This window comes from Onychostoma macrolepis, chromosome 21 (genome assembly GCF_012432095.1).
Source record: "Onychostoma macrolepis isolate SWU-2019 chromosome 21, ASM1243209v1, whole genome shotgun sequence".
NCBI lineage: Eukaryota > Metazoa > Chordata > Actinopteri > Cypriniformes > Cyprinidae > Onychostoma > Onychostoma macrolepis.
Genome location: NC_081175.1, coordinates 2,456,844 through 2,471,173, shown reverse-complemented (window position 1 = coordinate 2,471,173; position 14,330 = coordinate 2,456,844). Strand labels below are relative to the sequence as shown.

The 14,330-nt window shown below is 35.5% G+C and overlaps 1 protein-coding gene across 2 annotated transcripts in view; it reads right to left on the bottom strand.

Annotated features, from left to right (window-relative positions):
- Positions 1 to 381: 381 nt before the first annotated feature.
- fstl4 (follistatin-like 4) overlaps positions 382 to 14,330 on the bottom strand; it is a 217,112-nt gene continuing 203,163 nt past the window's right edge. For both annotated transcript variants that reach the window (XM_058757290.1, XM_058757291.1), the window contains 5 exons: positions 12,283 to 12,401; positions 10,293 to 10,442; positions 5,952 to 6,059; positions 2,806 to 2,915; positions 382 to 2,641 (listed from right to left, as the gene is read on the bottom strand). In XM_058757290.1, the coding sequence (XP_058613273.1) occupies positions 1,939 to 2,641; positions 2,806 to 2,915; positions 5,952 to 6,059; positions 10,293 to 10,442; positions 12,283 to 12,401 (1,190 nt within the window). In that variant the 3' untranslated portion in view covers positions 382 to 1,938. The remainder of the gene's footprint in view (positions 2,642 to 2,805; positions 2,916 to 5,951; positions 6,060 to 10,292; positions 10,443 to 12,282; positions 12,402 to 14,330) is intronic.

Below are 14,330 nucleotides of genomic sequence, written 5' to 3'. Positions count from 1 at the left end.
CAAAAGCGGGTTTTTAAAGACACTCTGTTGTTGTTGTTTATGTATTTGCAGACTAGTGCCGTCGAACTGTTGTATAAACCTCGTGCCTACGGCCGATTCACGGCCGTGCCAATATACAGCCATATCGCACTGCTACTTGTGTTCTGGATTACAGGTAATGTCTTGCACAGAGTGATCATTTTGCTTCATAAGACCTCAGTATAACATCATTTATTTTGTGTTGCCTGATATGCTTTTTTTCACTCCCAAAGTGACGGCAGCCACTGCCTTGTATTTTATGAATCACTAAGGACCACGGTTTCAACTAAAAATCTTCTTTACTGTTCTATTGAAGAAATAAGGTCATCTACATCTTTGGTTGACCTGAGGGTGAGTACATTATCAACAAAGTTTTATTTCTTGGTGAACTATCCCTTTAAAAGCCAGACATAAAGGACACAAACTCAAATCGCTCTATAGTTAATATACTGGTTGCAGAGCACATTTATTCAACGATTGTAAGCCCACTGAGTTTAATTAGATTTGTTTGGGCCTTAAATTGATCGTATCTGTGTCCAGTTTAATGTTCATTGAGGTCTAACCATCTGGCTTTCTAAAGTAATACTGTAGTCATGCATATCTGACTGAGCCTGAAAGCACATTGAAATGCCAATTTAGCCATTTTGACTCAAATAGGGCAATTTAAAGCTGTGCTTGCGGTTGTCTCAGTAGTGATGATAGTGTGTTCAGTGCAACAGTGCTCTAATTTGGTTCATGTGTGTTGAATGTACTGAATGTTTTCTGTTGCCTTTCGAACATCTGATGCACCAAATGAGTTTTTATCTAGCAAAGTGGACCTCATTGCCCATATATTTCTATTTAGCAAGAATATACTTTTCTTTCATTGCTATTTGCTATTCTATTTTTTTAGCTGGGTGTTTGAATATATGAATGTAGGACTACTTCAATGAAACTAAAGTTTGTGTTTAGACAGAATTGATGAAAAAATGCCAAAAGATCGACACTTTTAAATTGAGCTAATGATATTTTTCTATCCCCTATGCCTTTACACGAACCTCTGCATTTGGACATTTTCATTAAGACATGTGATGTAGTATGTTTATTAAACCGTTTTCCTGCTTCACACAATGGTTTACTATCCTTGTGGTGGGGACATTTGGTCAAAACTTGACCAACACACACACACACACCGTATTTCTAAAACAAATTATTTAATTAAAAAGTAATATAGGATTACTTTTAATATGTAATATAGGATTTGCCCTATGTATTGTCCCCAAAGGGAGGTCAGCTGTAGCAAATGTTTTGGGGTGACGGTGTCCCCAAAGTGTAGCTCCACAAAAACAAAAACACGCAGCGAGCTCTGAGGATGACAGGAAGTACTCACCTCATTACAAAAAGGAAAATGCAAAATATTATTGTAACACGTGTTTATTATAATGAAGTGTACTAATAACTGTAAAACAAAAGCTGTTGAATTGTGTGATCAGAAACACTGGGATGAGGCAAACAACACAGTTTTCTACATTGACAAAAATGAGACATGACACTGACAGACACATTTCCTGCAGTGACTATATATAACAAGTGAACACACTGAAAAAAAAAGAAAAACACACGAACTTTAAAAAGCATTGTGCATAGTTCAGTCATCACCTAACCTGTCTGATGCTTAACGCTATTTCTGCTAACAAGGAAGTGCAAAAAATTATCAAATTAGTTCACTGTTGCACTGAAGGGTGTCTTCGTTCCCTTGTTGTTTAAGGTTTCTTGTCGTTGAATGTGTGTGTATGTGTGTGTACCTATACAGAAACCCGCATGTGTGTTCGTTTAACTCACTACTAGGATCGAGTCCGTTCGCATCCCTTAAAGGTTTTCCCAAGCTTTGGCCCAGTCGGCCGACGCAATCCTCTGCAGAACCGGCCCGCGGTACGCCGCTCATACCTCACCCACCCAGACCACTGTGTTTCCTCTCTTGACATCTGACACCTCACAGTGAGGGCCGCTCTGTTTGCCGTCCAGAACGAACAGGGACTCGGCCGACGACGTGACCAAGTAGCGTCCAAACACCCCGCTGGAGACCACCACCCTGTTGGCGTCTCCCCAAGGCCAGCTGCTGGCCGGAATAGGATCCTTGATGTCCTCGAGCGCATTCGTTCTTCCCGACGCCAGGTCCGAGAAAACCAGCTTGGAGCCCTGCGCCGCAGAGGCCACGATCATATACTGGTTGGCCTCTGTGAAGGACGGCTGAAACTCCAAGTCTGCGAGGGGAATTGAGACGTCTGCTTCGTGGCCGGTCCGCAGCTCGCCGCTGAAGGAGATGGTCTGGACTTGGAGCTTTCCCCGTCGCTTGTCCACAGAGACCACAAAGCGGCCGTCCGGAGAGACGAACGGCTGGCCGTCGATGTTGGGATTGGGTCCAATGACCGCGTCGCTTACGCTGTCGATGAGAAGCTGTGAGCTCGGGGCCGAACGGCCCTCGACTTGGCACTCGATAAAATAGTAGCCGCTTAAATGAGTGTAGGCCATGCTGGCTGGGATACAGCTGTAGTTCTTCAGACTGATGGTCTTGACGAGATGGAGGGTCTCAAGGTCGATTTTATGCACCGCAGGCTCCGATTTTAAGTAGACAAAGCCAAACCTGAGATGACAATGGTCAAAGACAGGTTAATGATCTTTCTGCGGATTTATTAAGTGCTGCGCTTTTAATTATAACCGTCATTTGCTCGCTTCCCATTTTTGGAAGAATTATGTGGAAAATCTGACAGAGGTCATGCACGCTGAGCAGTGACGATCGTTTCGTACCTTACGTGGGTGATAATGAGGTTGGTGGGAGGGATGTAGAAGTCCTCCACTCCTTCAAATGGAGTACGGATGATCTGACGCTGCTCCACCGCGCTGGCAGAAGTGATCACCTTAAAAAAAATGAAAGAGAGTGAAAAGAATATTACAACCAGGACCAACAGCCGGTGACTTCGGAAAATGTCCGTTATTATTGATACTTAATGCTATTGAACTGTATTTAATAAAAACTTTTATTTATATAATAATGATTATTATTATGATTATTATTATTTTATATAACAACAGTACAATTACAATACTAACACTGATGGTTGTTTTTTCTTTGCTTTCAAATGTTAAACCATAGAGGTTTTTATTTTGGCAGAAAACTGCAGAGAATCTTCTCTTCTGAAAAGCTTCTCTTTTGCTGATAACAGTTTTATAAATGATTCTCATTACAAACCAGGTAAGATGTTTGGGGCATGTTGCATTTTTAAATTCATGTTATAAGACATTGAAAACACTGTTATTGTGAGTGGCTTGTTAGAAGATCACAGCACTTCACTCTGAAACATGCAGCACATCGGATTTTTATCTGATTTTTCACAATGCAGTTTTTAAGATTTAATAAGCATATTAAGCCTTATTGCTTTCTCAGGCATTGTTAGAGTTAATAAAAAAGTTAACTGGCGAGTAACACTGTTTCATTTATTTGCCAACGCTGGGTTTTACTCACATTTAGTCATTGGTAAGTAAACTTCAGGCCCAGATTACTACCATGGCTAAATCTGATCAAACGGAGGACGATAAACAAAGATCTTCAGTATCTCTTGCTTTGATATTTTATTATATAACAGTAAGACATTCATGAATTTACTGTATAAGTACAGCTTTCAGCAGTGGTGTAATACTCCCATGCAGCCTTCATGCCGAGTGTTTAATTATGTCTATAATGTTTTCTCTGCTCCCTTTACAGTTAGTTATTATGTAACATACTGCCTAGCTTCTCCTCTGGTCGCAATTTTACAAAGAAAGTGAAGAGTGTTAAGAAACAGACATGAAAGTGAACTCTCTTTAAGTGCACGTTTTATTAATATTATATTATCTGCAAGTATTTTTTTAAATATGCTTTTAAAATTTGAGGTACACTATGAGTGCACATTCACTAAAATGAAGCACATTTATAATCACAAAGGCATTGTCCATGCCATATTTGTATTTATAATATGTTATAGGATATTTAATGTCTTTACAGTAATATTTATATTAAAAAACAATTCTCAAACGCGGATATAATAGGATTGCTATCAGACCACTCAGAAATTGTACAAAGAAAGTTCAGACTTGCCTTATATTAATAAAGGTTTTAGTACATTCAGTTGTTACCCAACAGACACAGTACTACCAAAATAATGAGGATATTGGAAGTTTAGTTTGGAATTCACAATGATTTCATTAAAAGAGATTATAAAGTTGATAAAAATGCCACTGTTGGCTTCAGTGCAGATGATTATGAATGCAAACGATGATTTGTGAATGTGTGTCATGAGTGCAGGATCAGAGCCAAGCGCACACATGCGGCTCTATCTCCTCTCATTTGTTTAATCTAATGAACTGACAAACAGGTTCAGATGTTTGACTAAGAATATTGAGCCATTTAAAAAATGGTTTTGATATTTCACCTCTCGAGCTGAGCACTGCCTCCGGGCCCGACAAATTGCCCGTGCCCGGGTCAATTACTCGCATTCGAAACGAGTCGAATATTATCAAGCCATTTATTTGTGGTGTGAATCTATATCCCCTGAAGCCAATTATACAGCTTCCCTCTAAAAGTGCTCTTTAGCATTTCTGAGTGATTCATAGCAAACGCCTTCATTATTCTGTGCGGCTGGCGCTCTGTGGGCATGCTGAACATGCAAACACACCTGAGGACTTTCCCACTATTTAATAAAACATGAATTATTCATGTGTATGGGGGCTGGAATTACACATTGTATGTTAAATAAAAAGCCTTTCATTTGCACTGTCTTTGAGGCTGTGTGTTTCTCAGACGTGTGCGCTGACATGAGGACAGCCGAGATCAAACCTGGCAAAGAATAAAGCAGGAACTGGGAAAATTTTCTTTATGCAGCAGAAAGCGTCTTATTTGCCTGCAGCTCAAGTCAGGAGCTCTACCTGACACCAAACTGCACTGTGTAGAAATTTTCATTCAGAAATTGCTCGTAAATTTTACAAACAACAAGTAATGCACTGATAAAACTGAAATCGCATTTTCTTGTCTTGCACTCCAATAATCTTTGTTTACAACTTTGGAAAATCTTTTTTTTTTTACAGGGCAATTAATGCACATGCAATTAATCTTCATAATGCATTCAAAATCTATACTATTTTTAAATTTCGGGTTGTTAGAATCATTATTTTCTAAAACAGTCATAATTTAAGATTTAAAGATTATTAAAGATTTTTCAACTGAAACCATATTGTGTCAGATCAGCAACTTCTCATTAATGAGTGAAAATGAATGAAAAAATTCATCAGGTTTTCATGCTGCAGTGGTTCATCAATACATACAGTACATATCCATGTTTGTCAAAAACATGAACGAAAAAACAAAACTCAGTGCCAAAAGTGTGTGAGATGTGTGAGATAACTGTTTTGCAACTTCATAGATAATTTTACAAAAAAAACAAACATTTTTGACACCAAATGGTACTCCTCAGGCCCGGTCAAAATGTATGAAACATGTAACTGAGCACGAAACATGTATTTTTTGGTTATAGCTCCTAAAAATAATGTAAAAGATTTAGAAAAATAAATAGAGTGCATCTAGGGTCTTAATGCATATGCAAAGTTTTGTTCCCTTATTAAACACTAAGCATTTTTAGAATTATGTATCTCTTCTGGGTCAAAATGGACTTGAATGTGTTATCTGCAGTCAGTGCAGAAATGCTTTTGTCAAGCAAAGACTATCACACATTAACACCAAATATTCAGAATATTCAAATATTAAAAAAACTAAAACTATAACAGTGGGGCGGCATGAAGAACGTGTGAGCACTCACTAATTTGCTCGAGAGTCTTTAGGAACTATCTGGGTGAATCAAAATTCAGCCCAAAACTAGAAACAATATTTTCCATGTAGACAGTGAAGGCTTTGTGAGCATCACCTGCAGTGTAGAGCGGGACTTCAGCAGGTCTCTCCAGCTCAACAGCCACAGCTGATCGTGAGATTTGTCGTAGAAGAGTTTGACGGGCATGGCGTCCGTTTCCACAGCCTGTCATTCAACACAAGAGGGGAAAGTCATTCAGTTTTGCTTGTCAAGAGCAGCTGTTATGAGTAAAGCACTCATTGTGATCAATTGTTTTCTAAATTAATTTCATTATCAAAGCAAAAACAGACCAGCAGAATTGTGCATAAATGTAAGTTACTCAGTATTAGCTTCATGATTATTCAACTATGTGAAACAGTATATTCACAGTCTGAAGTGCTCTGAATGTCAGGCATGTGATTTACTGTGGCCTTGTGATCCAATCACAGCCATTGATACTGAGAAACTTACAATGCTGTTCCATTCATGAATGAAAAAGCTCTTAATCATAATTAAATATTGCTTAGTATTGCTTATTTCTAGTTGTCAAGTATTGATTACCAAGTACAAACCTATTTATACATACATTTGAAAAAATACCAAAAGTACATGGCAGTGTTATTTTAGTATTATTGTGATACTAGTAGAGTTTTTATTATTATGAACCAGTTTTTATTTATATTTTCCATTTTTGTCTTAAATTTAGTTAAAGTTTTAGGAAATTAGTTGTGTTTTTGTAATTTTTATTAGTTTTACACACACACACACACACACACACACACACACACACACACACACTGCTCATTGTTAATTAATGCATTAACTAATGTTAACTAATAGAACCTTACTGTAAAGTGTTACCATAAATGCAATTACATAGTAGTTAAAGACACTTAATATAAAGTGAGACCACGGTTTTATTATATGCTGTGTGATTTTTGAAGGCTGGCTGGGATGTTTGTGGAAGCGTACACACACACAGTATGTCTATATAGTAATTAGTTATTTTTTTTTTAAACAAAGTCTGTTCAATGTTTATTTTGTTATTCATGTTACTTTAGGTACCACTGCATCAGACTTGCATGTAAAAGCTACTGTGTAAACTAAAAGGAATCTAAGTTTGACTTATATGGATTATCATGGAAATAAAAGAAACATTCAAAACACTGATCAGAAGAACGTTATGAGGCACTTCCATCATTAGTTACAAAATCTTGAAATGCTGAATGACTGTCACTATCATCTGTAGTGTGTTGTAGTTTATTCTTCACCGAGCTCCTGTGATCATGCTAGGAGCAGTTATTAGCCGTGACCTTGTGACATGTCCACACGACCCACGACACACTGGTGTTTATCAACAGCAGCTCTGCTTTCTGAAACCGCTTTCATCTTGACACACACACGCACACATACGTCCCCTGTCTCACTGTGTACATTCATCTTATGGTTTCCATTGTTCTCTGTGTATTGATTGTTCTTCCATATATATATATATATATATATATAAACAAGCCCAACATTTGATTTTAAATGTGCGCAAAGCTTCCACATTTTGGTTGTTTTGTTTTTGCTGTCTTTGATAGCAGTAAATTATGGGGAGAAAACATGGTTGGCAAATGACATGAAGAAAAATCTCATTAAGAACTTCTTTTTTTTCTCCCAGGCAGCAATGAGGTTAAATGGAGAGGAAAACAAGACTTTCTCTGACGTCTCCTGCTAGTCAGATGTTTCTCCTGCACTGTGAAAAATAAACGTTATGTTATGGTAAATGTTATGGTAAATGTTATGGTAAACGTCTCTTAATTGGTTAAGGGTAAGTTCCCTTACTGTATACTGTAATGTATTTAATATAATTTGATAGTAAATTACTGTTAGATATCAAAGGTTTTTCTGTTATATAAGCCAACAAGTCATCTTGTAACTTACATTGAAAAACCATAAATTGACAGTTTGACAGTTCACAGTAGATGGGTTTTCAATGAAATAATAATAATAATTTTTGCATATGCATATGCATTATTTTAGTGTTGTGTGTGTGTTACCAAGTTTTTGTGTATTTTGTATTTGCTCCCTCTATATACTAGTATTTACTTCAGCATGATTCTTCATGTATATTATAAATGTCTCAAACTGAATGATTTTAAAGTCTGCAAAGAAGTGTTCAAGTCAGACATTTCTTATCAAATTCATCCACAAACAACTGATCCACTTTGATGATTTTACTGTGACGGGCAGTAACTGATTACATGCAACCTGAATTATTTAATCAGATTCCAATAATGAAGTACTTGTAAATAGATTATATTACATTTTAAAATACTTGTAATTTGACTACAGTTACTATTTAAAGGGGTCATATGACGCGATTTCATGTTTTCCTTGGTCTTTGGAGTGTTACAAGCTGTTTGTGCATATATAAGATCTGTAAAGTTGCAAAGATTAAAGTCTCAAACCCAAAGAGATATTCTTTATAAAAGTTAAGACGGTTAAGTTACGGTGTTAAAAGTTAAGTCACAGTGTGGGAAGATTTTCATAACACTGCCCAAACGTATACGCAATGAAAGAAGGTGTAACTTTATTCTCACTGTAGTGTTGTTGTTGCCACCACCATGTCGTGAAGACGCTGTGTGTTTCGTTGTGAAAGCGAAAGTACTTTGTTTGGGCTTCCGAAAGAGGACACAACTAGAAATCAGTGGTTAAGTTATATTTACAACACTGTTCCAGAACAGTTCAACCCAAATATTAGAGTGTGTGCAGCGCATTTTACGGAGGACTATTTCCTGATCCTGGGAGAGAGTAGCCTACAATGTGAACACTATGAATGGCTGTGAACACTATAAAGTGGGGCAATTCCAATGTCGCAAGGACAGTCTGGTGCTTCTGACTCACAGCCTGTAAGTACGTTTCGATATTTAAAGAATTTGCTACTGACCATTCAAACTCGAGTTTTGAGCAGTGTAGAGTAGCGCTTGATTGGCATTTCTACGATCACAAATGCAGACCTGGTGTTATGTTTACGCGGCACAAGGTGTAAAAAGACAGTATAAGTCATTATAATCATTAATAATTATGTCCTCACTGAATGCAACAAATGCCTCGTTTATAGTGGGTTTTATTGTTTTAGTCTCGTCACGACAGGACACGGCATCACAATATGGTAAGGGGCGTAACATTTCCATCACAGGCTTGAGGTATTCGGTCAATCACAACGCACTGGATAGAAAGTTTCAGAAAGGCAGGGCATAGAGGAGCAACAATAATGTACAGTATGTGGAAAATAATGTGTTTTTTGATCCTCAAACCACGTAAACACATTGCATAACACCAAATACACAAAATAATGTTCTTTTTAGCAACATCATATGACCCCTTTAATTTATTACATGATTACATATTATTCACACAATAGTAATAAATTGTTCAAAATATACTGATTCTCCCTAATTCTTCTTTTTCATCTTTCAAATTTTCATTTGTAACATTACACATTCAGAAAGTCTTCCAGTTTTGCGGCCATTCACACAAAGACCAGTCAGTAGTCAGGTGGGTATAATAACACAGAAAATTGAGAGGCCACACATTATTTGACCACTGGATTTACAAAAATTAATTTTAAGAAATGTTTTCAACTCTGCATCAACTACTGATGAACACATTAATTTTCATTGAATTATCACTCAGTCTATTCAACCATGTATTACTATGTCTTTGGAAGGCTTTCAAGCACATTAAAATGCACAAATTCACTTTATTTCTTATTTACATGTAATGCAGGGATCCCGAAACTTTTTATTATTTTTTTAAATGTTTTTTGGTCAACCAAATCTCTTTTGCCTAATATTTTAAGTGACTAAATTAATAATTAAGTAACACATTTGCATGTCCACGGTTCTCTGACGTTGGTTAATGGTCACATGACATGCGGGTAAACAAATAAAATATTTAATATTTTTTTATAATGTTTTATTTTTATTGTTGTTATTTTAAAATGATTTATTTCAATTTTGCGTTTTTATGATTTAATTAATTATTGTCTTTTCATTAAACCAGGTCCTTCACAAACCCCAGTGTGGGAAACCTTGGAAATGTAATGTCTAATGCACTTCATGTTGTTAATAACAAGGAATGGAAAATAATTTTCTTTCTCTTTGTATTTTTATATCAATATGGTACAAGATTATCCTATTTAAATCAATGTGATTAACGAGTTAGGTCAAAAGTAATCAAAAAGTAGTCTGATCAGATTACCTAAAACATGTAATGTAATGGATTACGTTACTAACTGCAATTTTTGTCATGTAATCTGGAATCAGTAACAGACTACAATTTGTAAGTAATCTGCCCAGCACTGATAATAGCTATTGACAACTCTTATGAGATATGAGAGCTGTGGTTGGCTGAAAACTGACACATCCTCACCTGCACGACTCTCTGAGCCTGTGTGTCGATCAGCAGCAGTCTGTTCTGAAGTGGCTGAGACACATACACATACTTGTCCCTCACGCTGACCGCAGACGCCCATACACACTCCTGTGAAGAGACGCCTGTGCTTCTCGGACACAGTTCTTCCTGCAGGGAAAATATAAACATGTGCTTGAACCAATGTCTGTGTACTTGCAAAATAAAGTTCTTTATTGGCAGCTATGGTTGCATGAAGAACCTTTAACCTCCAGGTAACATGACCATTGCACAAAAGGTTCTTTATAGCAGAAAAACGTTCTTTAGATTATTAAAATTTTCTTCACACTAAAAAGAAATGGTGCTTTTCAGAACTTTTCACTGGAGGGTTCTTTGGGGACCAAAAATAGTTATGGCATCACTGTGAAAATCACCCCCTTTGAAACCTTTAAGAATGTCAAAAGATGTTCACCTCCAAATCAAAAGAACCAAGAAATTATATTTTGCACCTATTATATTCACAATTATTAAACAATTAATTTTCTTATTTAACTACTTTATTACAATAATATTGTTTAAACCAAGCAGTAACCTCTGTCTTGAAACCAACAAGGAAGTGACTTAAACTGCAGTTCATAAGGGAGTCAGTCTCATAGACCTCCCATGTTAAAATGCCCAACTTTACAGCAGAAAAATATATGTTTATAGCCTGGTGCAAAAAGTGGTTTTGGTCTATATAGCTAATTTTGCCCTTCATGACAACTGTGTGTGTTTTTTTTTTTAAATAACTCATCCATTTAAATTATATTAAACCTTAAAGTTCTGCATAATTAAGGGCGTGGCCACTTGAGTGACAGGTGGATTGCTGCTGCTGCTGCTGTCACCACTGTCGCTCTAGACGGGCGTGGTTTCAGCAACCAGCTCCACCCACGTCCGCCTTTTGCCCATTTTCAATTATCCGGGAGTGATACGCTGCCAAGATGGCGACGGCTGGCTCCGCTCACTTTGAACTTCAAAAATGCTCTTCAGAAACCTACGGGTGACGTCACAGACACTATGTCCATTTTTTTTTTTTTTTTACAGCCTATGGTTTAAACAAAGCACCTGGGTGTAGATACACTAAAAGAGTCTGATATAAATATATTCTTTAAAGTTTTTTTCTCTTCTAGTCACCAAGGCTGCATTTATTTGATCAAAAATACAATTAAAAACAGTAATATTGTGAAATATTACTACTATTTGAGTATATTTTTAAATGTATTTTATTCCTGTGATCAAAGCTGATTTTTTATTTTTATTTTTGCTGCTCATTTCTGATTATTATCAATGTTTGTGCTGCATCATTTTTTATTTATTTAATTTTTCAGAATTCTTTGATTTTAAATTGTAATAATTTGTAACATTATAAATGCATTTGCTGTCAATTTTGATCAATTTAATATGTCCTTGATGAATAAAAGTATTATTTTTTTAATCAACATCACTTTACTGATAGCCATAATATGTTATAAACATAATTTAAATGCATTAATTACGCCTCACAATGCACCTTATAATGCATTATATGATCTCAATAATTATGACCACAGTTATACATTATAATACTTATATATTCATTGTTGCACCTTTAGAAAGTATAATACATTAGAACACATGACAAACAAACCTTCAACTATTATAATGCATTTTAACTTTGTTTTATGAAATTATTTATGAAAAGATATAATGCATTGCAACATACAGTACATTGAATACTTTCATAATGCATTATACATAAAAGCTTTAAATAAAGTGTTACCAAATAAAAGTTTTACTAATCTTACTTTTTGTACAATAGAATATATATTATACTAATGATAATGGTTTGCTTTTGCAGTAATAAGAATTATGGGGTGGAATAATGTGAAAATAATCTTAAAAAACAATCTTAAAACAGTCAGGCTTCACTGGCATTAAGCATAATGAATACTCTTATTTCTGTCTTTTGTTTTGGGTTCAAGCCAAGACTTACATAACTACCCAGAATCCTCTCTGTCCGCGGGATGCGTCTGCGAATCTCACAGTTGCCGGGCTGCAGTATGGTGATCCCTTCGCTGGAGAACACATAGAACATGTTCCCCACACTGAGCCCTGCAACAACATCACACATGCCATTACACACACACACTCTTCCTTCAGAGAGAACAACAGCAAACGGTGTGCCACGGGGGGAGAAAACGGTTTCAAACAATGCCGCTGTCATACGGTCAGACAGCAGAAACTATTAAAATCTCCTGAAACCACTCCAAAAAGTGCATTTGCAGGTCTGTCACCTGGCAGCAAACAACAGCTGCTAATTAGTGTGGTCACGTCAGAGGAGCGGCAGCACAGAGTTGTCATGCTGTCAGAAAGCAGAAGGTGTAAAAACACACGGTCGCAGGTAAGCTGCAGATGATCCGTGCTGGAGTTAGATGGTGGATGACTGTTCCTAATGATCATACGCTGGCACTGATTTGTGTAGAAGCCACCACTAAATAAAAAATAAAAAAGGTAATTGCAACTTTTTATATCTCACAGTTCTGACTGTTTTCTTACAATTGCGAGTTTATATCTCACAATCTCACAGAATTGTGAGATATAATCTTGCAATTGGTGAGAGAAGTCCAGTTCTGAGGGAAAAAAACCCCACCGACTTTATTTTTCAGAATTGAGAGTTTATATATCGAAGTTGTGACTTTTTCACACTCGATTGTGAGTTAGAAAGTCAGTTTTGTGAGATAGAAACTTGCAATTGTAAGAAAATATCAGTCTTTTTTTCCCTTCAGAATTGGACTTCAAATTGCGAGTTTATATCTCACAATTACAATAGTAATAATAAAAAAAATAACAAAATAAAAAAATAAATAAAAATTCAAATTAAAATAAAAGTCAGAGTTTATATCTTGAAATTCTGACTTTATTTCTCAAAATTGTGACTTTATATCCCACAATTCTGAGGAATGAAGTGAAAAAAAAAAAATCAGAATAAAAGTCAGTTTAGATCTGACAATTCTGACTTTTTTTTTCTCAGAATTGCGTGATATAATCTCACGGTTATAAGTGATAAAGCACAATTTACGAATTACGAGTTTATATCTTACAATTCTGACTTTTTTCTCAGAATTGCTAGTTATAAAGTCAGAACTGATAAATAAATTCACAATTGTAAGAAAATATCAGTCTTTCCGCCCCTCAGAATTGGTCTTTATAACTTACAATTGTGAATTTATATCTCACAATTCACAATAAAAAAATTAAATAAAACTCAGAGTTTATATCTTGTGATTCTGACTTTGCCAGAACTGCAACTTTGTATCCCACAATCCCACAACTTTATGACTCTCAATTATGAGCTTATATCATACAATTCCGAGAAAAAGTCAGAATTGCACATTTTTATCACAGTTCTGAGAAAAAATCTGAAATGTGAGATGTAAACTCCCAATTGGGATAATTTGGGATAAAACGCATCTGTGCTGCTGGGGTCAAAGGCATAATAATTTACATGATAATTATCAGATTCTTGACTTTTTTATTTGTTGGTTGGATTCACACAGGGTTACAGTTAGCATAAAAAAAAATGGATACTAACTGAAATAAAATATAAAAATTAAAAGTGTTTTATTTTAGCTATAGTTAACAATTTAGTTTAACTAGATGAACTAAAATAACTACAATTAAAGCTGGATTATTAAATGAATGAAAACTATATTAACATTTAAAAACAACAAAAACATAATGACATAATACGCAACAAAATTACGAAAGCTTTAACTAAAATTAACATGAAAGCAGAAAATATTTTTAAAAAATGTAATTGAAAATATTAAAAATAACTACAATAGTATCTCAATGATACTTAAATAACAAGGGTTTTTGATGGTTAATACCATTTAATACGTCAGTGTCCACCTTAGAGACAATCACCATATTTATAATGAAACCATCATATTTAAAATATTTATCATAAAACATATTTATTGTTACTACTGTAAAGCCATATAAAATTAATATTTCCTTTAAGCAGTGTAAAAAGCTTTC